Raw genomic sequence first — 25149 nt, 5'->3', positions numbered from 1 at the left:
ATGTGGTCCTAACCCGACCTAATATTGCTTATGCTATGAATCGTGCCTGTCAGTTTATGTATGCGCCTACTTCAGCTCATTTGGTGGCCTTAAAAAGAATCTTACGATATTTACGTGGGACTATTGATCATAGGCTAATTTTTTGTCCATCCGAAAGACTAACTCTCGTTGGTTATGCTGATGCCAACTGGGGGTTGGATATTGATGATCATCGGTCTACGGTAGGATATTGTGTGTATTTTGGTGATATGCCAATATCGTGGTGTTAAAAAAAGAAACAAGTTGTTTCTCGTTCGACAGCAGTGGCTGAATATCGAAGTTTGGCTGCTGCTACCAGTGATATTACATGGTTAGTCTCTCTGCTAACGGAGTTACAAATTCCTTCTGCTGATTCACCTACTGTTTGGTGTGACAATTCTAGTGCGGTAGCAGTTGTTGCCAATCTAGTCTTACACTATAAATTCAAACATGTTGAACTTGATCTATTTTTCATTCGGGAAAAAGTGGTTGAAGGCTCGCTCATTGTCAGTGAGGTACCAGCCTGCAACCAGGTTGCTAACATTTTCATGAAGTCCTTGTCTGTCTCCTTGTTTACTCGTTTTCGTAGTTTGGTTCAGGTCTTACCTATTGTGAAGCTTGGTGAATGTTAGAGTATAAGAATAAGTTAGGTTGTTATCATTCTATTATCATTCTGTTATATAGTCTGGTATATTGTTAATAGTATGGTTAGCAACAGTTAATCACTCTTACTCAAGTATATAAGTCCTATTCCTATACTAATCCAAGCAAGCAAATAATACAGAAAATATTCAATCATTCATTCAATATTCCAAAGTTTCTCTTAGTATTCAATTTTAGTATAGTTACTAACATTTATCAAGATGCATTCTATGAACAGTTCAGGAGCTAACAAAATTGCATTATCCTCATTAGTCACAATAGTGGTTAGATTAGAAAAAGCATCAAAATATTAATGAATACTATTATTTGCATAATATAAAAAATATTTTAATGAATACTATTTTAATTATAATATTAAACTTTTGTACTTATACTAGTTTCCATTTCTTTATTAATTTATTTTTATATTTTTATGAATTATAATTAATTATTTATATAAATGTTTAATATAAAAATAATTATTCAAAAAAATACATAACAATAATTAAAATATCATTTATTTAATTTGAGGGTACTAATATGGTTTTACACTTATTCTTTACAAAATTTTCAACATCATACTATCTAACCAAACAATTTAATACTATTACCTCTTGATTTCATTCAATCAACCAAACTAAGTAATATCTATTACATCTTTATTTCATTACCATCGAATGACTATTCCATTCTTTGTTTATTCCAATCCAATGAATCAAACATATTGTTTTCCAACTTTATTTGGCCACTAAATTAGGGGAAAGTAAAAAAATAGAAATTTGAGTTAATTGAGTTCACGAGTCCTATTTTATCATCCTAACTCAATTTGAAATATTTTTTAATCAAGTCGAGTGGAATGAAATTCGAGTAGAATCGAATTGAGTAGAACCCTAACTCAATTACCTAATTTTTTCACTCGATTCGATCAAACCCTCACCCCTAAATAAAAGCATGGGAGCTTTACCTAATTTTTTGATGACAAGTAATTTGATAGATTAGATAGATATAGGTCGATTATATGTGTTCATCTTACTTTTATTAATTAGAAACTAATTTTTTTATATTAATTTTATTAATACAGTAGTACAACAAGGAGAAAGGAAGGGCAAGGGCGATCCTTATGGAGGTTTAGGGGGTCTTGGCCCCTCAAAATTTTGGGCAGTTTTGGTTTTTCTCTTGAAATATTTAGAAAATTTAAATTAGGCTCCTTCAAGTTTTTGAAAATTCTCATTACACCTTTTATTTTATTTTTTTTGAAATTTTTAATTAAGCTCTCTTAAAATTTTTGAAAAATCGCATTCATCTCATAAAATTTTTAATTAGACCCTTTTTTTTCAAAAAAAAAATTCTCATTGAATTCTTCAAATTTTTGAAAATTTTACTAGCCCCGAAAAAAATTAGTTCCAAGATTCGCCACTGGGTATGCAAAAGGATACGATGGTTGTCATGGAGGCCGGTTCACCTAGTTGGGGCGAAGAGCTAGAGGTTATAGAGAGTGAGAGTGGCAAGAGTATGAATGCTAAGTGTTGGAGGTGGGTTGACAGAGTATAGGCTTGTATGCTTGGAGAGTATATCCTTTCTTCATCACTTTTAAGGGTATTTATAAGTCAGAGTCTCGTGTAAGATGGTGTTAACGTGTTGAATTTGTCATTTAATCATTATCACGGGACTCGTAGGGGGATATCTTTGATGGGATGAGGATGTCTATGTCAAGACAGATTCTGCCATTCATTCTGACTTGGCATTATGGAACAGTTGAGCCCACGTAGGGTCTGGTGGCTAATGATATCACATTCTAAATAGAAAGTTAAGGGCCTAGAGTAGCGGATGGTTCCTATTTGTTCAAATGGTTAGGACAGGAGGTGAAACTTGAAGGTATAGATTTATTGTTTAGGGGGCCTTCCATCTTGTCATGTGTCCTAAGAATATAACAATACACTATTTTTATTAAAAATAGAAACAAAGAGAGAAATAGCTACTAATTAAATTGTTTTTCTTTTAATTGTGTTGTTTAAATAAAAGATTGCTGTCAATTATGGAAACAAATGCTGAAATGCAACCCCCAAAAACAAATAAATAACTAGTTATAAAATAAATACACATTCAAATCATTTATAAGTAAACTAATACAAAAAAGCCATGTTATCAGTAATCATTATGCAAAAAAAAGACGCCCACCTCAACCAATGTTTTAAAACAAAATATTCTCTCCCTATATATATATGCCAAGTATATGAATCATGATGCTTAATTTTTCTAGTTTAATGGATTTTTCAATCAGAAAATAAAAGCCACATCAAAAACGTAAAAACAAGTGAATATTATGTTGCATCTGTGCATAAAATCCGGTCCAAATTCCGATTTCCATTTTCTTCTCTTTTAATCATATCATCATATACGCATTGAAACCACCAAAACCTAAAGCCTCTCCCCTCAGAAAATGTTGCAAATTAAAAGACAAAGTCACGTTGCACTTTCCAAATGTATCCCAAGTGGTGAAGAAGATCTCGGTTGCTGGGGCCCTGCCCTCTGAACAGTCTTGTAAACCAGTTCAACGGCCCATGCATGTGTTCTTAATTTCACTTCAGCTGGAACGGTCTCTATTTCATGCCACTACATAAACCCCACCATCAAACCTCTCCCCATTAATTGAACAGAAGCCCATTCCATCTTTGTTCATTCCTCAATATATTCAATGCTCTAGTGTTCACCTTCTGAGGGTAGAAAAAAGAAAAAAGAAATGGAGGAAGGAGAGGCTGTAGTTAGAGAAGGGAAATCCTTGGAAGAAACCCCAACTTGGGCTGTTGCTACTGTGATCACTGTTATGATATGTTTTGGTTTCTTGGTTCATCACGCTTTGAAAAATTTTGGGAAGGTCAAAAACCCATGTTCTTTCATCTCTCATCAATCTCATATTTGATTGTTTGTGTAATGTATTTGCATCTCCATCTTTTTGTTTTATAGTGGTTGGAAAGGACTAAGAGGAAATCTCTGTTAGCAGCCTTGGAGAAGATCAAAGAGGGTAAACCTTTTTGTCTGAGATTGATTTATATGTGATGTCACAAGCATGATCCTTTTTGGTCTCGTTATATCAGTGTTGTTATTATTATCTATGAGCAGAACTGATGCTTTTTGGGGTTCTGTCGTTGTTGATGGGCCATTGGATTTCATTTTTTGCTAAAATTTGCATAAAATCATCGGCCTTGGATAGCCGATTCTATCCTTGTGCCAAGTCCAGTCATAGAAATTCCGAGCACGCCGTGAAGTTGAACACCAATAGCACGGTTTTCAGAGGGAAGAAGCTTGTTACTGTGCACCATGGTTATTGTCCTGAGGTAGCCCATTTTTTCTTTTGATTTCTAGATGCTTGCCCACTTTGATGCTTTTAATTTCTCACTTGGCATTTGCAACCAGGGTAAAGATTCTTTTGCTTCACATGAAAGCCTTGAGCAGCTTCACCATTTCGTATTCGTGCTCGGTATCACCCATGTTTCTTACAGCTTTATTGCCATCGCATTGGCTATGATTAAGGTATATGTATCTCCTTATTCTTAGTGATACAAATCCTAATGCGCACCAAGTTTACAGCTCATGTTTTGCAGATTTATAGCTGGAGAACATGGGAGAATCATGCCAAGGCAGTGGCTGATCAATATTTACAAGGTGCGACCTTTCGAGTCGATGTTAAACTTCTAATTCTGTTTCTTCATTAGTTACTCGTATTCTGATGGAGCATCAAATCTCATCCCTATTTTATTAACTTGTTCAAATATAGAATCCTCACCAGGTGAAGTCGGTCCAAGAATGAAGCGACTGACAACTTTCATTTCTCACCATGGTTCTCATCCATGGAGCCAAAGCAGAGTTTTTGTTTGGCTGGTATAACTTCTTGAAATCTTCCTTAGCCTGCCACTTTTACCATACATTTTCATCTTCATACCTTTTAGACATTGGTTGAGGACCGTGCCCCATCTCATCGATTTTGCCGACAGTTCTGCGGACTTGTATATCATCTCTTCAGCTTACCTCTAACGCTCTAACTAAATATAGCTTAAAAGAATGTTCTTTTCCTCTCTGTTTTTTTCTTGTAATTCCTGGAACATTCTATACCATTTACTTTGAAGAGTTTTTGAACTCAATATATATATGTATCATTTTGCAGCTTTGCTTCACCCGCCAGTTCTGGAGTTCTATAAACTTTTCTGACTACACGGCTTTGCGGTTGGGATTCATTACAGTATGTCCATTAGGCTCATTATAACTCTGAGGAAAAAAAACAAGTTTTTTTTGCGTCCCAAAGTATTTACTTTGCCAAATGAGTGTGAAAGAGATTAGGATGTGATTAGATTTGGACAGTTAAATACTAATTTCCTTTTTACATCATTCTTCTTAGACTCATGAACTTCCTTTCACGTATGATTTCCATAATTATATGGTTCGAAGCATGGAAGAAGAGTTTCGGGATATCGTTGGCATTAGGTACTATATCTACTCTGCTATGCACATTAGTAACCACTTGGAATTCATGAAATCAATCTCAGGTCAAGTAATTAAAATACAGTATTTATGACAGGTATAGGAACATAGTTGCATGATTTGTATTTGTTATTTGATTTGGCTATATTTGGATTTCTCTTGCAGCGTGCCCTTCTGGATTTATTGCATACTATGCGTCTTTCTTGATTTCCATGGTAATTCAAGTAGGCTAAGACACCATTTTAGCTTCTCTTTGAGGTCTCAACTAAATGAAACTTTATGCGATTTCCACCATTTTCCTCTGTTAACAACTACCTGTAATTGGCTGCTTATTGTTCACGCAGCAATGCTTCCCTTTTGCATTAATCATTCATACTATGTCTTGCATTAATCAAATTTATTCTTGTTGTCAGGAACCAATCTTTACTTTTGGCTTTCGTTCCTTCCTGCCATCGTACGTCTTCATCGTTGCATTGCGCTTCTAATGTTATAGCAACTAAACAAGTCACAACTTACGTGTTCCTGATTTTTCTTCCCATTGTTGATGTATGTAAAAGCTGATACTACTAATCGGAACGAAACTGCACCGTGTGGTTGTAAAATTAGCTGTTGAAATCAGGGAGAACGATCCGTCGGAGGGTTTCCATAAATTTAACCTGAGGGATGAACTCTTTTGGTTTGGAAGGCCCAGGTTCCTCTTACGTTTGATACAGCTTATTTCATTTCAAGTAAGTCTTAAGTGATACTGAGGACATTTTATGTGTCCTTAAATCGTACAACAATTTTTTTATTCTTTTTTCTTTTTGTTCATTAACATGAACTTTGGTTGCAGAATGCATTTGAGATGGCTTCATTCCTTTGGTCACTGGTAAGACTTTTATAATGACAAAACCGATAATCTGTGGTTGAATTATATGTAATGTTTTTGTGCCATTTTATGGCATGCTTTCAGTGGGAAATTAAGGATCCTTCTTGCTTCATGGAGAACCGTGCCTTCCTTGCAACTCGTTTGGCATTTGGGTAATTATAAAAAATAAAAAATAAAATATTCATTTCAGTCTCATGCATGGTGTTTTATTTTAAACTTGATGGCTGGCTGGTTTATGCAGTATAATCTCTCAGTGCTGGTGTAGCTTTATAACATTCCCACTCTATGTTATAGTTACACAGGTTAGGCCATTCATGTTTATAATTATAAAAATCTTCAGCTCTCAATCTATTTTCATTGGGTTATAATTTTCGTGGTCGGGTAGATGGGTTCCAAGTTCAGAAGTGCAATAATTTCTGAAAATGTGAGGCATTCACTGTCCAAGTGGAAAAGAAGAGTGAGGGAAAAGCAATGTCCCTTCCTGAGGGAATCACTGTCAACCTCATCGTTGGACTCCATGGCAACCGACATAAACAAAGGCGACAGCCATGGAAAAAGAGGCCCAACAGATAAAGATGCAGCATCACCATCTCAGCAGCAAGAGGGCTCTGCTGCAATGCAAGAACCATCACCATCATCATCATCTTCACATAAAGGCAAGTTGAAGTTGAAGTCCCCACAACTTAACTTTTCCTTTGAGGAATGCAGCCCTAATTCTGATGGTACCAATGCCGATAATAACGACGACCGTTTTGATGTTGAAGATGAAATACATTGCATTGAACCTTGACCTTTGTGGTTGATGGAAAACTAAAGAAACAAAATATTTCGAAGTGCAACTCGTAATATATTATCCTTTCCTGGGGGTTTGTTTGGGACCTGTCTGAATTCGTTAGCCATCTTCCTTTCAAACGGATTATATCAAAGGTGTTAAAAGCATTAGGCTTATGATTTTAAGCTGTCTTGCATATGGATCTGGTTCAAATATCAGCTAGAATACAACTCTATTGAAATAGTAAAACAAATGAGACATATGTGATTATACAAAATATAAAAAATATAAACATTTTATAAATATATTGTATCATCTAGTCATCACCTAAATATTACAAGAAATATCGAAGCGCACACCTCATCATAGGAAACGAAAATTCAATTCTTTTATTCTTGAAAAATATTAAAAGTGTTATAAAATAAAGAGAGATAGAGAGAATAAAAAATAAAGAAAATATGAAAGCAATAGAAAATGTAATTTATTGATTAAAAGGAGTTATTATAATGCTTCATCAGAATCTCTATTTATAGACATAAGAAGTATAAAAGAAGTAGAGATCTAATTTTAATAACTATTAGAATTTAAAATACATCAAAACTTTATCTTGATCATGATAGACATCCAGTTAATAAGATATTCATAACACTCCCCCTTCGATGTCCATTTGGTAGATGATGTGCCTAGTTAAAACCTTATTAGGAAAAACCTTTTGGGATAAAAACCTAATGAAGGAAAAAGAGTACATAATTTATAATACACATAATATGTTGCCTCATTAAAAACCTTACCAGAAAAACCCAATGGGACAAAACCTCGGTTAAGCGAAAAAGAGTACAACGCGTATTTATTCTCCCTCATGAAAACATCACATATTTTATCATATTCTACGTATTCAATCTTGAATACTAGTTTTTCAAATAACTATTTAAATGTATTGCTAACCATTTATATCACCATTCTTTTAAAAGTCATGAATGAGGAAAATTTGGGGAAATGTATTTTGATCTCTTCAAGAGATTCAATAATAATCATAACAAACTTTAATCATGATTCTTTTAAAAAAACACAAATAGGTATTTTGGATCATTTTATAATCCTCATTCAACTATTATTCACTAAGTCAAATTTACCACATTTGTTCAAATTATTTCAATTCATATAAATGAATAATTTCTCGAGAATTTCAATATGCTTCTAGCATCCTAAATCCTTCAAGGATTTTCATATAAACTTTACTATATAGTGATTCATAAAAGGTTGTGACAATAACCATTAAACGCAAGTTAAATCTTTTATGAATTGTCAATTTAATAATATATCTAAAGGTTATTGTATCCACCACAAAAAAATATTATATCTTTTCATAATCAATGCCAGGACTTAGCGGAAAACTTCATATTTTTATTCCGCTTTTGCAAAAGTACTTCAATTGCGCCGTCACTGGCTTTATACCTTTAGATATTTGGACTACTGGTCCAAAAACTCTAAAAATTTAATTGTACTTGAGTTCCATCTTTCTATTTTGATCAATTTATTCCATATCTATATTTCTCAATAGATTTATTCAAGATCCTCCTTCATTTCATTATTTCAATAATAATATTGCATGCAAAATCATTATCGACCATTTTTATTATTCAGTTCCACATTTTCTCGAATTGACATAACTTATCGAGATCTCTTATTTTCATTATTTTAAAATTCAATTTTAGGTAATTGAATCTCTTATGGAGTTTTACTTATTAATTATGTTTTGGGTCTCTTCTGGAGCACCCGTCTCAACTATATGACCATATAGAAGTAATTTTTATCTTTGGAACCGATCAATCTATATAAATTCTTATCAAATACATCTAATAGTTAACTTGTAATGAGATATCCTTATTGAACTTCTGGTTCAAATTACTCTCCCCCTAACTCATTACAAGTTATTATTTCTCTTCCCTTAATGTCAGGAAAACTATCGAATCGAAATTGTAAACACAAATAATGTCATAATTGAATCTCTAATGCATTCAAAACATCTAATAATACAAAGAAACTTGTCATTAATTTTTATTCCCCACTTTCTTTGAGGATTCACTCATCTTTGTGCGTTATGATGGAACAATTGGAACATATACGCACATACAAAAATTCAAAGATAAGAAATATTTGGCTCTTAACCAAAAATCAATTGTAATGGGAGTTTTTTTAACTTATTGGCTTGATGTATACAACATATAAATCAACATAATCTCATGTTGAAATAGAAAGTTTAGTTCTCATAATTAATGATTTAACTATTAGTTGGAGGCATTTGATAGACAAATTCAGCTAAATCATTTTGTGTGTAAACATGAACTATAGGATGTTCAACTTTTATCTCAACTAACATGCAATAATCATTGAAAACTTGGGATGTAAACACACCAACATTAGCAAGATGAATTGTCTTAATTGCATAATCTGAAATTAATTTTTTAAACAAGCAATCTTGCAAACTACAAGTTGCAAATTAATAATACATATGTGATTATTTTGTAGATACATCTACCAAAATCATATAATATCAAAATCATCCACATGGTGGATGAATGAGCCCATATTCATTTCAGAAATGCAAGACATTAAATCTCAACTTTAGCTAGTGAGTTTCTAATAATCAATTTTCATTGAGAACAAACAACAAATGAGAATTCTTTAAATTAAAGAATCTTCTAGTTCTTTAATTGAATGTCCATATGAATTCTCAATTATTTTCGCATCATATACGATCTAGGATGGTCTAACTGGTCACGCCACATAGTAAACACATTTGTATTAGTAAACTTCTGGCATGTGTTTCAATTGTACTAAATTGTAACAAATTGATAATTTTATTATCATTCCTTTTAATTTGTATCCACATATAAGTACTATTGTGACATTTACTACTGGAAATGTCTAAATCAATGTGAAGTCTATAATGCCACCAAGTCAGTAAATATAATTTCCAAATAATTGTATGCAATATTCACTTCAGGGAATATGTCAAAATCTTCAAATGCCCAAAAATCTATTAATAGCAAACTTTGAGAATGAATCTTATTTTCCATGTGTATAACAGGTACATAACCAATGACTTCTCATACATAAGTTTTCTCTCTTGCAAGTTCTTATAAGTAATATTTTACCACGTAATTTTAATTGAAAACTTATTCTGAATACTGTAAAGTTATACTCACAGTTTTTAAAAAATACTTGCAACTTTAGATGCATCCAACCATAATAAGCTTTAGATAGAATTATCATATTCTATTGCTCATGAGTAGATCTTTCACAGTCAAATATTTTACTTTCAACCCTTTAATAGGGATGATGACAAAATAATATCATAAATATTATAAATTAATAATTCAATACCCTTTTTTTATTCATACGAAATATAATCTTTTCCTCGTTCACAATCTCAATATGAGATTCATTACAAATAACTTTTAAAAGTAATGCATTAACCATCACAAATTTTGTGCTTTTTAGATAGTGATATATTAGCTCTTCTGGAGCTTTCATCTAATTTTGTATGATCAAACATTGGAATAATATTTGTTTGTTTCAGTACCAAATAAAATAAATATTTTCTATTTGTAATGATAGAATTCATTACTACATTTTCATATCACTCCTCCAAGAATATTTACAAAAACAAATATTTAGGCATACGCCACATATGTGGCCAATAATTTATCATATCATATTAATAACATAAGTTATCTTTACCATTTGAAAAGTTATCTTGAGAACTCTCATTGTTCTCTTATTCATTACTATGTTCCCACTTTTATTGGTCCATAAGTATATATTTTATTTTCTTTATATTTACATTCACTTTGAGGAATGCAACAAATCTAGTAGGATGGACTTATAAACATCCCAATATATTCTTTATTTCATAATTACCATCGCAAACATGCGTGAGATTTCAAATCAAAATCTATATATGCATGCTGTCATGATTAGTCTCCAATTATAATAAACAATAAATAAAACATAGTAAAGTGTACCTGAAGATCTTTAATATCATCGTCATCACTAGAAGGTATGAGATAGTTCTAAAATATTCTTGATTTCATATGGATAACGATATCAAATCATTCACCATCCTTAAGAAAAAAAAGTAAAATAAGTTAATCAAAACAATGATAACATATAATGAAAGAAGAATGAAAAATAATAATCATATATAAAACATTAAATAAAAGAAACTTCCTGTAAAAACTTTCCATCTTGCCGTCAAAGAAATTCAAAATCATGGAGTATAAATTTGATCGTTGATAAAAGGAACTATCACTTTGAGCAAGATCGTGCTGATAACATGTTATAAAATAAAGAGAGATGGAGAGAATAAAAAATAAAGAAAATATGAAAGTATTAGAAAATGTAATTTATTGATCAAAAGGGGTGATTACAATGCTTCGTCAGAGTCTCTATTTATAAGCATAAAAAGTATAAAAGAAGTAGAGATTTAATTCTAATAACTATTAGTATTTAAAGTATATCAAAACTTTATCTTGATCATGATGGGCATCTACTTAATAAGATATTCATAACAAAAAATATATTATTTTATAAAATAATAAATATTAATATGGGAATATTTTAATTATTTTATATTTTTATATTAAACATTATTACGGTGAGATTTAAACATAATAAGTTCTTTACAGTTAAAAACTTAAAACATTTTAACTATTTTTTTATATTTTTTTATAAATATATTTTTACATCATTTTTTAAAATTATATAGTGGGTGTGCTATGATATCGTATTAATAATATATGTAGGAACACTTTGATTGTTTCTCTTGTTCCATTTCATGTTCGAATAATAAATAGAATAATAATATCGGTACAATCAAAGTTTTTGAGACTTTTTAATGATATGACTTATGATTTAATCTTATTGAGCAACAAATGAAGATGTAATTTCATGCTAATACATGTTATGATCATCATCTTTCAACCGACTAATTTGGAGGAGGAAGGAAAAGTTTAAAATGTTGAACATATTTATCCTTATTCTTATTCTTTAAGAGAGTTTTGAAGTTGTTAAAAGAGACTTGTTTATAAAAGTTTTTATGAGACAAGTATTCAAGATAATTTAAAAAGATGAAACAAGCATTCAAGCATTTATCAAAATCCATTGGATGAACAATTGAATGAGCCTATAAATTGGCAGTAGGTTGCGTTCTTGAGGTGCAGTTTTTGAAGTGTTTTTTTTATTATTATCAAGAAATGACTGGTGCCATTTAAATTAAAGGAGAACAAAAGCAGTTACAGCATCCCGCACGTGTTACCCACACATTGGCTAACAGAACAGCGCCTAGGGACCCGAAAATAGCAGGCGCATTGATCACGCCCACAACCAACAAATGAAAACCAGCAAAAACAAAAACAAATCAAAAGAAGAAATGAAACGATCCCCGAACAGATTCCTCTTCTCCAAAACCCATTCAAGCTCCTAAACACCAGCCCAAAGGGGGTAACCATAAGAAATTAAGCTCCATTAACAACATGGCTAGACAACCCAAGTCAGACTCATGAGTTCATCAGACAAATCAGGCCCCTAAATCTGGACTCAGCCTTTATAAACGATCATTTCCCCTACTCCCACTCTGATCCTTATCAACAAGCCATTCCACCGTCCTTGAAACCTCTTCAACCCAGTACATAGGCCAAGTATACTTCCTACCCTCCATCGCCAGCCCATGCGCTGCCGTATTGGCCCCCCGAGGTACAAATCTAGCCTGAAAACTTCTAAACTGGCCTGTTTTCTCTATTTTATGTCTTGGATGATGGTACCACAGCAGATCTATCCTTTTCTGCAGATTTTAGCTTTCGAATTATAGTAAGAGCATCCCCCTCAACATACACATCTCTAAAACCCATCTCTTTTGCAAATGACACTGCTTTAAAACACGCCCTCGCCTCAGCCGTAGTCGGATCTGGAATGTTCTTCCATAAGTATGTACATGAAGCCATAACCAAACCTTCTCTATTTCGTGCTATGACCCTCGAATATGACGTCTTAGGATCTGTTTGATAATATTTTTAAAAAGTAATTTTGAAAAGCGCCCTGAAAAAAGTAGACATGTTATTGTGAGTATTTTTAGAAATTAGAGTGTTTGATATTACAGTTAAAAAATATTTTTAGAAAATAAAATGTTCATTTTAGACATAATATTATAAAGTAATAAATATATATTTAAATAATGTTTAAATTAGTTGATATTATGATATTTTAGTAATAATATAAAAAATAATTTATTATAAATTATTGTTAATATTTTAATATATAATATTAATTTTAAATATTTTTGAGTAATTAATATTAATTATTTATTAAATTTAATTAGATTATATAAACTATATTTAAATATTTAAATATAATAATTCAATATTTGTAATTAGATATTGACACAATTGTATTATTTTAAAAATAATTTTTTATTTTTAATTAATGCTTTCAACATATTTGTACTATTTTATTTTAAAATGTACTTTGAATATATAACCCATATTAAATATTAGCATAACATAAAAAACATAAACTTAGCAAATTAAAATATTACATGTATTTGGATTAAAGTTTTAAAAAAGGATAATATTTATATACCAAATATAAATACTAAAAATTATACAATATCATTTACAATTTAAAGTGAATTTATTAAACTAGAAGCTATAACATCTCTTGTTAATTCCATTTCAAAACTCCTTGAATTGTTTGATTCACCGTCATCATCACCATCATCATCGTCATCATCACTTTCTCGACCATGCACATTTTTTGAATCAATAATATTCTTATAAGCCTAGTTAATATCTTCGTATTCTATAAAATCTACATCATTTTGACCGACATGTTTTTGGATAAAATTGTGTATCGTCATTGTAACAACAACGATCATCGTTTGCTTTTCAAAACTATAACTTGGCATATCCCTTAAAATGGCCCATTTTTTTTCAAAACACCAAAAGTTCGTTCAATCACACTACGTAATGATGAATGTGAATGATTGAATATCTCTTCTTTACCAGATATCGGTCTACCTCTACGAAAGTCAGGTAAATGATATCGCTGACCTTTATATGGTCTAAGATAACCTTTTATTTGAGGATATCCAGAATCAACAAGATAATATTTTCCTACATGTCATAATATAACAAACAATTAATTCAAGAATTTTTTTTATAAAAATTATCAATTAAAGACCTTATACTTTATTATTTAAAAAAGAACCATTTGGTGGGTACGGAAATTTGTATTTTGGATCTTGAATTGCATCAAGAAATATTCTAGTGTCATGTGCAGATCCTTTCCATCCAGCCATGACAAAAGTGAAACACATATTAAAATCACACACTGCCATAACATTTTGAGTCGGGATATCTTTTTTTCTAATATAAGGAATTTGTTCATTTGGTGGAAGAATAGCGGCAATATAAGTACCATCAATTGCACCTATGTAATCCTGAACAAATAATCATATTAGTCTTATGCATATTTTTAGTCGACCAAAAATATTAAAATATAATAATATAAAATTAAATTTTAACCTTAAAATGCGGCATATATCTAGAATCATTACGTATTTGTTCGGGTACTGAGCTAAAAAAAAAATCTTCAGGAGCAATTAGATCAGTGGCCATCCTTGAAACTTTCTCAAGCACAATTGCAAAGTATCGACTTATTGTTGATCCAGACCTTTGAAATCTTTCTTGACATTGGAAAACTTTTGCACTGGTACCCAAGATGTATAAAAAAGTTCCCAACATTTCACTAGAAGATATGTTTCTTGAAGTTTGCAAGTTGTATCTTGTCTCCAAAACTCTCAACAAACTTGTGAATACCATTTTAGACATCCTAAAATTAATCATACAACGTGATTCGTGACCATCAAAGATCTCTCGGATCAATGTCTCACCTGTCTGTTTTGAATTCATGCATGGTTGCTTCAATATATACTTCTCGTAATATAATTGCACAGAAGAAGATGCAACAACAAATAATCGGTTAAAACATTCCATGCGTTGTAAAATCTCTTTCTTTTCTCTTTCATCATCACTTTCATCACTGCTGGAATTCTCAACTATACTCATCACCTGTGAATAAATTTTATATCCAAAATCATATATAAACAACAATTGTTAAAACTAATTTTGCATAAATAAGTAAAACATAAATTTAATATCCAAAAATCAAACATAAACAATTATTGATAAAACTAGCCCTAAGCATAAATAAGTAGACCATAAATTCAATATCCAAAGACCAAACATAAACAACTATTAATAGAACAAGATTACACATAAATAAGTAGAACATAAATTCAATATCCAAAAACCAAACATAAACAACCATTGATAAAACTAGATTACACATAAATAAGTAGAACATAAATTTAATATCCAAAAACCAAACATAAATAACTATTGATAAAACTAGTTTAGCATTGTTGTTTAGTAACATAATAGATATCTCTGAACCCTAGAAGATTATAAAATTTTCAACTATCCTCCATTTCCTTCTTAAGCCACAAAGCTCTAATCTTGGGATTAATTGATAAAAACATAATTCGCTTGTCCTTATTGAGCAATAATTTAAGTGAGAAAAAGTATAGCGGACTAACTTCTGGAACTTCTTCCGACATGCTGTCAAGCACTTTAACTGCTTGTGGAATACCATATGGATCTATAACAGGAGTCAAACTAGATGTGGCTTGACTCATATTGTCAGCTGCATTGCATAATTTTTCTATTTGACTGGACAATCTTGAAACCCCTCCAATTTGCTTTGAAGATTTCTTTCTTCCAGTTTTAAAATGTGAACTTGCTATCTCAGGGTTTTTTCTTTTTTGACCGTTTCCATCAATTGAACATCATTTGAAATGTGAACATCATTTAAAATGTGAACATCATTTCTCACATTTTCTTCTTCATTCTCTTCAGGTATTTCATTGTTAACATCCTCCAAAAAATCACTACGGAGTGTATCAGAAAAAGGTGCCCATGCTTTATCACCTATTGCAACTATCCCTATGAACATTTGGTCCAACTTCCCTTCGAATTTAGGATCAATACCCGATGTTCTAAATTTTTGAGCTTCCGGCACAACCTATATATAAAAAGATAGTTTAAAAATAGTAATTATCAATAACCTCATAAATAAGAAGAAACCAAAAATATTGAGAATTATTAATGTACCTTTAGCCTACTTTCCCACCAATCATCTGGTGCATCAATGGTTCTTTTTATAGGATTCCACCCTAGACTAGTATCTTTGCCTTTAAGTTTCTTCCAAGCTTTCCATTCTTTTTTTAGGGCATCCCACCAATTTTTAAGTTGTCTTTGTGAAAAAGCCTTGCCCATTTCTTTCTCAAAGTTGGTCATTATCTTCGACCATCCATCTTTTGTGAAATGAGTACCAGGCCTATTGCCTTTCAATATCTCTTTAATTCAAATATCACAAAATATTTCTGTCAATCTCTTATCCCACATTGCTTTAACTTTTTCACCACTAACTTCAACCGCCGAAGTACTCATCTATTATGTATAATAAGTGATTCGTTTCAGCCAATAAAGCAATCAAGAAAATCAAATGTCACATAAGTATATTTTTTTACATGTGTATCAAAATCAAGATAGGATCCTAAGATTTTTTTTCTAAATCAAATTAAACTTTCCAAAACCGGAATAATAACTAAGAAAGAGAACACAACTAATAATAGCATCAAACACAATTAAAAAGTCAATATTAAATGAAACCAATTGAGTTATTAGGATTGTATAGTGCACGCTATGCCATTAGGCTGAATTAACATCATGTTCACTAGTTATATGGTTGCATCAACTTTTTCTCACAACTAAACATAAAAATATTCTCCATATAACTTGGTATTTACTCTTAATTTACCACATCTGGAAAGTTATATGGATATTACAGACTAGATCATAAATCATTAAACTATGCAACTTCAATGGCAAAACAAGCATACTAATAAAACATAGAGCGGCTGTTGCTAAAACATATACAAGCTTATACTGCATATGGTCAATTGAAAACATCTATTAATTTACAATTTATGCAATACTTTTGAAGGAATAAAACACCAATTTAATACTGCATAACATCATGAAATGACCATTTGGAAATGAAAAAAAGAATCACAAAACAAAGATGAGTAACTGGATGGGTAGTTTCGACGGTACTTTACTTGCAGAGTCAGTTTTGAAGTGTTTGCCAAGGAAAAGAAGAGCTGGTTTTTTACTTCCTTTGATTGCTCGTGTGTTTATTGCTGAGCTTATCCACAATAATACGTAGGAGGAATGAAAAGGTGGAGTCAGTGCTATGGTCAAAATTGCCAATGGAGGTCCATGAAATTTCTCCCAAGCAAGGTAAACAACAATTATCAAGTAAAGTATAAATACATGGTTATGGATCCACTGGGGTTTGTGATATAATACTTTCTTTTTTAAAAATTTTTATATTTAACTTATTTGTTTCTTTGATTTTTGTTCTGAACTAGGATATTTTTTTGGTGAATTATATAGCTGATAATGTAAATTTTTTCAGCTAATTTGGATTTACTAGATAAAGTAATCTATGTTAAACAACACCTAAAAGAATGAAGAAGATAGAACTACTGCATTGATTCAAGATGATTACAGTAGCATTGAAAACTTAACTCATTTAGATATACATGCATACAGATTATATAGAACATAGCCTTATACAATTTTCAGCGCAAGATAAGAGATTCTAGTGGATGCACTGGACCCTTCATTTAACAATACCAATCTTCAATTTTCTTTTTGCTTTTTTCTATTTCCATTTTTAACTCTAAGTAAATATCTTTAATAATTTTTAATTTTAATCTGGCCGTAATGGTGGGTGTGATATGAACCATGATCCAAGGAGTAGCAGAACTTAATTTTTAGGTAAATTCAAATAGCCACCAAAACCAATGTTTTAATATGTAAATTGGGTTAACATTAAGAAATTTAGCATTTAACTGTCCACTGACCTCAGAGAAAGGATGAGATTTCAGGTTGGTTTTAAGTAAAAATAACTAGGATTTCATGGTGAAATATTTATTACATTAAATAAACCATCCTAATAGCATCAATCCAATCACAAACATGATGATATAAACTTGAAAACAACATTCTATTCTGTTTACAAACACAAAGCTCCTTCACAAACTTCAAACTCAAACAAACCATTTAATATGATGGGAACTGATTCTTTTATATCACAAACCAAGCATTAGTTCTATCTTCTTCATTCTTTTAGGTGTTGTTTAACATAGATTACTTTATCTAGTAAATCTAAATTAGCTGAAAAAATTTACATTATCATCCATATAATTCACCAAAAAAATATCCTAGTTCAGAACAAAAATCAAAGAAACAGATAAGTTAAATATAAAAAATTTAAAAAAAGAAAATCTTGACAAGCAAATCTTTATGAACCCAAAATTTTGTTCACTAATAGTAGTAACTAAAGTACCATAAAAACAAAATCCTCAACCTCTAAGCATAGGGGTAGAGAAATCCAAAAATGAGAAGCAAAGGGTAAACAAACATGAAATTTAAAACTTACCCAGAAAAAGTTCACCCATAAATAATGAAAAGAAGCATTGAGAAACCAAATAATATTAAACTCATAAACAAAGCAAAAACAGAGTATTTTAGAGGGGAGAAAGCAAGGAAAAGCCAGCAGAGATATTTACCTGAGAAAATAGTTGAAATCTTTGAAGAGAAAAGATAATTGAAGAAAGAAATTGGAGCAAAATAGAAACAGGAGATGGGAGGGGAATGGATTATGAAGCTTGTGACGGTCTCCTATAAATATAGAGACAAAGGCCATTAATGTTTTTTACTGCATAATGAACATAGAAAGAGAAGAAGAAGAAAAGAGAGACTCACTTGTGGAGAAGAAGAAGAACCAGAGGAAAAATAAACTTCAGACAAAAGAAAAAAGGGGAAAAAATGGGTTCCAACGTCTGAAAAAATGGGAAAAAAAGGAAGAGGAAAAATAAGGTTAAAAAAGTAATAATAGCCTTAAAAGCACTTTTAGCTGAAAAAAGCACCATTTTTCTGCTTTTTCATCTAAGCAAAAGGACTTTTCCTAAGTTACAAAAGCTTCTGCTTTTTACCTCTGTTCTTTATTGCTTTTGATGTAAAAGCACTTTTTCCCCTAAAAGTCTATTACAAAATCAATGCCGAACGCAGCCTTAGACTGCTAACTATAGGATGCGTCAAAATTAAATTTAATAGCATCCCCCTCCAATGGCTCCCAAGCTGTTTGTTCAGGAGTAGAAATAGAGTGTAATAAGTTGTTCAACTGATCAATTTCCATTAAATATGCATTTATAAACCTCACAACATCCTGCACTCTATCCCTAACGCCTTCATAGTAAATTTTATTGCGGTTGTACCACAGTGCCCAGAATGAGATGGCTAACTTCCTACACTCCAATATGCTGGCTTTCATGAACTCTTCGACTAACCACTGTTTCCAACTGTTTTGCATATTATCTGTCGAGCGAGCCACACCGACTCCTTCCAGAACTTGCTTAGAAAAACCACAATTGTGGAAAAGATGAACCACCAACTCTTCCTCCAATTCACAAACCAGACACAGTGAATTTACTGCGAGCTTGCGAGACTTCAGCACCCCTCTCATTGTGACAAAATCATTGATAACTCTTTAAAAATGTATGCAAATTTTACTAGGAATACTTAAATTCCATAGTCTCATGTAAAAATTAGTTAGATTCTCATTTTGTGGTGTAATATTTGTTCCCATTATTTCATAGCCCCTTGTAACTAGCCATTTGTAACCACTATGGGCCATGTACTCCCCTGTTCTATCCCTCCTCCATACTATCTCATCCATATGTGCATTACTCACTAAAGGGATTGATAGAATTCTATTCAACTGGTCAGCACCAAACAGTTCCTTAATAACATCATTTTTCCAAGTAAATGTATCTATATCAATTAAATCTGAAACACTAGTGTACCAGATATCAATGTTCTGAAATTTAAGTCTGCCATCGCTAGGACCTAGTACCCATACATCATTCTAGATGTTTACAATCAACCTATTATCGATCCTCCAGCTTGTCCCTTCCTCAATAAGATTGCGTGCTCCCCAAATATTCCGCCAGGTATATGATGGGTAAATTCCCAAATGTGCACTTATAAAGTCCCCCCGAGGGAAATACTTGGCTTTTAAAACACATGAAAATAAACAATTAGGCTGAATAGTTAGCTTCTACCCCTACTTCGCTAGCAGGGCTTTATTAAACAGATTAAGCTCTCTAAAACCCAACCCACCTGTGCTTTTGGACTGCATAACATACTCCACTTGCACCAATGTATACCCTTACCAGTTTTGGCATTTCGCCACCAAAATTTGCACATTAAATTTTCTAACTCTCGGAAAAGAGTAACAGGGAACAAGAAACATTGCATAGCATACACTGGAATGGCTTGCAAAATGGTCTTAATAAACACTTCATTTCCTCTCATCGATAAGTAACATGCTGTAACACCCCTATTCCGTAACCGTCGCCGGAATAGGACAAGGCGTTACCGGAAATTAGAAAACAGATCTTAATAGTAAAATTTTGAACATTCTCTTGAAATAAAGATTATTTATTTAAATAAATGCTAGACACAACCAGAGATCGAATTTCAAACTTATAAAGTTAAACATCCAAAAGATGCCATATTCGCATGGCTTAAATACGTTAACCAAAATATCCTTCCACTATTAGTCTATTCTATACATGCCTTAAACCTTAATGATATACAAACTTTATCTACTCACATGATAACTCGATAGTGTGATGAAATCTCCTCGACTTCCAACCCAAGCAATTTCTCTGAAGCTCTATAGACATAGGAAAAACACACAGAGTAAGCTTTGAAAACTTAGTAAGCCTTAAGCAAATAAATCATTTCAATGATTATGGAAATTCCATATCACTAATCCGAATTGAAAAAAAATAATCTCAATTACATATACATTCATAGTACTCTTAAGTTCATATAACCTTATTAAGTAGCTTCACTTATTCATATTTACAAATAACTTATGACTATGATTTTAAATTCGTGTGATAACTGTCAATTCATTCGTATGAACAAAACTTGCACATATAGCATATATTTATCTGTTATTTATTACGTCTCATTTTCACATGGACTACATACATTTGACCAAGTTTATTCAATGTTCACAACATAATCACATAATCACTACAAGCTGTCTTTCTGAGCAGCAGCCACTAAATTATTTATAACTGGAGCTACAAAACTCCAAATCATGTGCCGTTAATTTTCCCTGAATATCCCTAAAATTTTCAGAATTTTTGGTTTGACCAATCAATACCAGATTTTTCTTAAATTTTCCCATGTTTCACTATTTGACTAATCTGACCATTCTTCACTATAAATCAGATTTCTCATTTTACAGAATTCAAAATATGTTCTCGTTTATTTCATTTGAAACTAGACTCATTAAGGAGTCTAAGAATATTAATTTTATCTTATAATCATCATTGTACAATTTAAAATGATTTTCTAAAAACAGAACAGGGGATTTCGAAGTCATTTTGACTCTATCTCACGCCACTTCAAATATCTCATTATCTATAATTGTTTTGCTTACACGATTTCTTTTATAAGAAACTAGACTCATTAAGCTTTAATTACATAATTTATTCATCTTCTAATTCAATTTCCACAATTTACGGTTATTTTCCAAAATCACGCTACTGTTACTGTCCTAAGCAGATTTATTACAAATTTGCTCTTTCACACATTCCTTGCATTCAAATTATTTAAACATGTATATCATGTCATTCAAGATCGAACTCATATAACATAGGCATTAAAAATGCTTCACTATCAACTTTAGTTCAATTGAAACGAATAAAATACAATATCATATTCACATTTAATTTTCCATGATCGTAATCACCTAAAAATAAAATCATATACTTCCACAAACCTTTCCACAAGGACCAAGTGTTTATATTTGAATATAAACATAGAATCACTTCACATAACTTCACACATTTACCGAATGTATCACGATCACATTTATAATCATAACACTTATTCACAGATGCATCACTTTATACATTTATAATTTAATTCAAATCAAAATCGCATACGAGTACATGATACATACCTGGCCAACTTAATATGTAATACACTTTCAATTTGTCATCTTAGTGTAGGATCTTGTAATTGTATACTTTTATCAAATTCATCGGCACTTGGCCTGCTAGGTATAAAACCCAAAATTATATTACCAGCACAAAGCCTGCGGAACTTTAGCCCGGATACATTTCCAGCACGAAGCCTGCAGGACTTTAGCCCGGATACATTTCCAGTGTCTTGAATATTTATTCACATGTTAACACATTTCACATAACATGTCACATTAGTAATTCAATTGCTTCATTCGAATATAAGCACAAAATGTATACCTACCCTTTAACTTTCGGTTCAATAATCATACACAAAGAACACATAATCTTTTCACTATCCCAGTTTCACTTTTAATAACCATTCGGCTATATGCCATATTCACAAATTATTTCACACACAACCTCGATCAAGTAGGAACAATAGTCACAATTCATCTATTATACAAATATCCCATTCCTTGACTTTGTTTCATAATAGCTATTCGGTCATCACATATATACCATTTGATTCACATTCGACTTTATACAAACAAGTACAATAAAATTGTATACACATATTACACACTTTCACATCATTACTTAATAGTCATTCGGCCACATTATATACATAAATCATCCATTTCATATTCGGCATTATAGCCTAAATTCAATATACTTATTGCAAATCGACCTTGTAAATGTCAAATAATTACTTACCATATTATATAAAATCTTAAGCGCGCAGCAAATCAAATTTAATTACTTAAGGACTTACCTTGAATGTCATTGCACAATTACGGATTGATTAATCAACTAATTTTGCTTTCCCCCTTTCCGAATTTAGCTCTTTTTTCTCTTGAGCTTAATTCAAACAAACAAATAAACATTTATTCACCTTAATCCATCTCATGATCGAATGCCTTTAAGCTTAATAATAAAAATCCTTTAATAAAGTAACACTCAACCAAAACAAATTCGATTATACAACTATATAATTTAAAGCATCAATTATGCTTAACTAAACGTTAAGCTATAATCAGAATCACTCAGACATATTTATGGTCAAACATAGCAAGAAAACTAAATAGGCTTTACTAGCCACACTTAGTTCAATTATAACATAACTTCACTTACTTATATGCACATTCGGCAACTTGATAATTAAGTTAATATCATGGTATCATAACTCAACATTTATCAATATGTCATTAGCAAAATATGCTTATGTCAAATTTACTCCCAATCACATCTCAAAATTCAACAAGCTTAGAACTCATTTAATAATTAAATTCCATTTCAAAGCATCAAAACATTATCAAATGTATACTCATCCTAAATGACCGAATGCACATTAACTAAGCACTTAACAATTTTCTTTAGCCATTAAACTCATTTGGCAATGATAAGGACAAATTTAACAAACCTTAAATTTAACTTATAATTGTACATATCTCATTCAAAACATCCACACCAATTTATTATCCAATCAACCATAGCCGAAAACCTATCATACAATTAAAACCCTTGTTCAAATTATTATTCACTATAATACTATGGCCGAATCCCTCAATTAGCTAACATAGCCTCTTGTATTCAATCTAAACACGTATATACAACCTAAATCCCTCTTTTAACACATAATTAACTATCTTGGATCTCATTTTCTAACTAATTTAACTTAGTCCAAAGCCGAATGCTATTTGAGCATTAAGCTCATGTTCTTTTCATTATTAAGCAAGTATTATAACTCAACTAACTTCATTAGCCGACTACTCAAGCTCATTTGAGCCACATATAGTAATTTAGTTTGTTCATACTCAATTAGAAACATTTCTCCTTACAAATTATCAAAACATACACAATGTAACCCATTGAGCTCATGACCGAATGCTTCATGCATCACAAACACAAAATCATACACATGGGTCATGTTAGGAGCTTCAAAACCAATTTAAATTTCTCAAAATCCAAAGAAAACATATGAAATCATACCTTAATTCCCAACACAAGATGGCCGAATGCCTTAGGTGTTCTTTCTTCCATTTCTTGTTTAGTTTCGGCAAAAGGGGAGAAAAAAATGAGAAACTTTGGTTTTATCACCCTTTTTCTATTATTAATTCATGGTTTTCTAATATAAAACTATTTAATATTATTTCACTAATATACAATACACAAAATGCCAAATTTTTCATCATAATTACCGTCCACTATAATTATAGTGGTCCATTTGACATGCAAGTCCTCTATGATGCTATCCATATACAATTTGGCCACTTCAACTTTTACCTATCACATTTTTATGGTTTATTAATTGAGTCCCTTTTTATAATTTGACATCCAAATAACAAAATTAAAGCATCAGTTTTTTTTATTTTAATTTATTATCATTATATTTTTTTTCACACATGGAAATTCACATAATAAAACATAGAAATTAATTTAATCCTTTCTTATTAATTAAACATCCAAACGATCATATTTTCGTACGAAATCTTCACATATGCTAATTCACATATAATGAACACAGATAATAATAATTAATTATTTTTCTGACTCAGTTTCGTGGTTCCGAAACCACCATTCCGATTAGGGTCTAAAACGGGTTGTCATACATGCGCTCCAACTCTTGATTTTTCGTATGAATTTCTCCTTAAGCTCCACAAAAGTTTGTTTTTTTCCTTCTTACCATTGTTGGCAATCTCAGACATCTTTCTGGATTACATGAAACTCACACACCCAAAATTCAACTTATTTGCTCCCTCACCGTATTGTCAGCATTTCTGCAAAATAAATAAATAAAAGACTTATCAAAATTGACTAATTGACCTAAGATCCCCTCATATTCAGCCACTAAGACTTCATGAAATCTACCGCTTCGATTGAGGTTTCCCTTAACAAAATGCTATCATCAGTAAAAAAAGAGGTGACTAACAGGTAAGGGCTAAGAGGGTCCCCTTGTCTTTATCCTCTAGAAGGTAAAAAATGCTTTCCTTGAACCCTATTAGTGACCACCGAATACGACACACTTAGAAACGCATGTCATAACCAAAAAGATCCACGGATTATAAAAACCCCTTGCAGTCATTACTTTTTCCAAAAAAGCTCCATTCAATCTTGTCATAGGCTTTACTCATGCCC

General features: G+C 31.5%; 3 protein-coding genes across 3 annotated transcripts; 1 reads left to right on the top strand and 2 right to left on the bottom strand.

Annotated features, from left to right (window-relative positions):
* The first annotated feature begins 3081 nt into the window (after positions 1-3081).
* Positions 3082-6974, top strand: LOC107895951 (MLO-like protein 4). The gene is made up of 15 exons (XM_016821139.2): positions 3082-3535; positions 3625-3682; positions 3781-3995; positions 4075-4191; positions 4263-4323; positions 4436-4539; positions 4823-4897; positions 5054-5139; positions 5302-5351; positions 5550-5590; positions 5694-5864; positions 5969-6004; positions 6089-6156; positions 6246-6306; positions 6390-6974. Exons 1-15 carry the CDS (start codon positions 3401-3403, stop codon positions 6792-6794), a joined length of 1683 nt encoding a protein of 560 aa, XP_016676628.1. The 5' UTR covers positions 3082-3400; the 3' UTR covers positions 6795-6974.
* Positions 6975-14094: 7120 nt separating this feature from the next.
* LOC121203049 (uncharacterized) lies at positions 14095-15680 on the bottom strand. The gene is made up of 2 exons (XM_041081425.1): positions 15433-15680; positions 14095-14905 (listed from the first exon to the last, which is right to left on the bottom strand). The coding sequence occupies exons 1-2, from the start codon at positions 15529-15531 to the stop codon at positions 14348-14350; spliced, it is 657 nt and encodes a 218-aa protein (XP_040937359.1). The 5' UTR covers positions 15532-15680; the 3' UTR covers positions 14095-14347.
* Positions 15204-19126, bottom strand: LOC107895960 (L10-interacting MYB domain-containing protein). The gene is made up of 3 exons (XM_041081424.1): positions 18535-19126; positions 16007-16345; positions 15204-15917 (listed from the first exon to the last, which is right to left on the bottom strand). Exons 2-3 carry the CDS (start codon positions 16190-16192, stop codon positions 15636-15638), a joined length of 468 nt encoding a protein of 155 aa, XP_040937358.1. The 5' UTR covers positions 16193-16345; positions 18535-19126; the 3' UTR covers positions 15204-15635.
* Between the last annotated feature and the right edge of the window lie 6023 nt (positions 19127-25149).

Source organism: Gossypium hirsutum, chromosome A11 (genome assembly GCF_007990345.1).
Source record: "Gossypium hirsutum isolate 1008001.06 chromosome A11, Gossypium_hirsutum_v2.1, whole genome shotgun sequence".
Lineage (NCBI taxonomy): Eukaryota > Viridiplantae > Streptophyta > Magnoliopsida > Malvales > Malvaceae > Gossypium > Gossypium hirsutum.
Note: the sequence above shows the minus strand (reverse complement) of the source record. Positions and strands in the feature narration are given on the sequence as shown.

Bases quoted from the DNA above. Each gene is read 5' to 3' on its own strand.
- LOC121203049 (XM_041081425.1), bottom strand. From the start codon at position 15,531: ATGAGTCAAGCCACATCTAGTTTGACTCCTGTTATAGATCCATATGGT. The intron at 14,906-15,432 runs GTTAGTCCGCTA...ATTTATTCACAG, and splicing joins TGTCGGAAGAAGTTCCAGAA to GTGATGAGTATAGTTGAGAA.
- LOC107895960 (XM_041081424.1), bottom strand. From the start codon at position 16,192: ATGACCAACTTTGAGAAAGAAATGGGCAAGGCTTTTTCACAAAGACAA. The intron at 15,918-16,006 runs GTACATTAATAA...TTTTATATATAG, and splicing joins GGTGGGAAAGTAGGCTAAAG to GTTGTGCCGGAAGCTCAAAA.
- LOC107895951 (XM_016821139.2), top strand. From the start codon at position 3,401: ATGGAGGAAGGAGAGGCTGTAGTTAGAGAAGGGAAATCCTTGGAAGAA. The intron at 4,324-4,435 runs GTGCGACCTTTC...GTTCAAATATAG, and splicing joins GGCTGATCAATATTTACAAG to AATCCTCACCAGGTGAAGTC. The intron at 6,307-6,389 runs GTTAGGCCATTC...GTGGTCGGGTAG, and splicing joins TCTATGTTATAGTTACACAG to ATGGGTTCCAAGTTCAGAAG.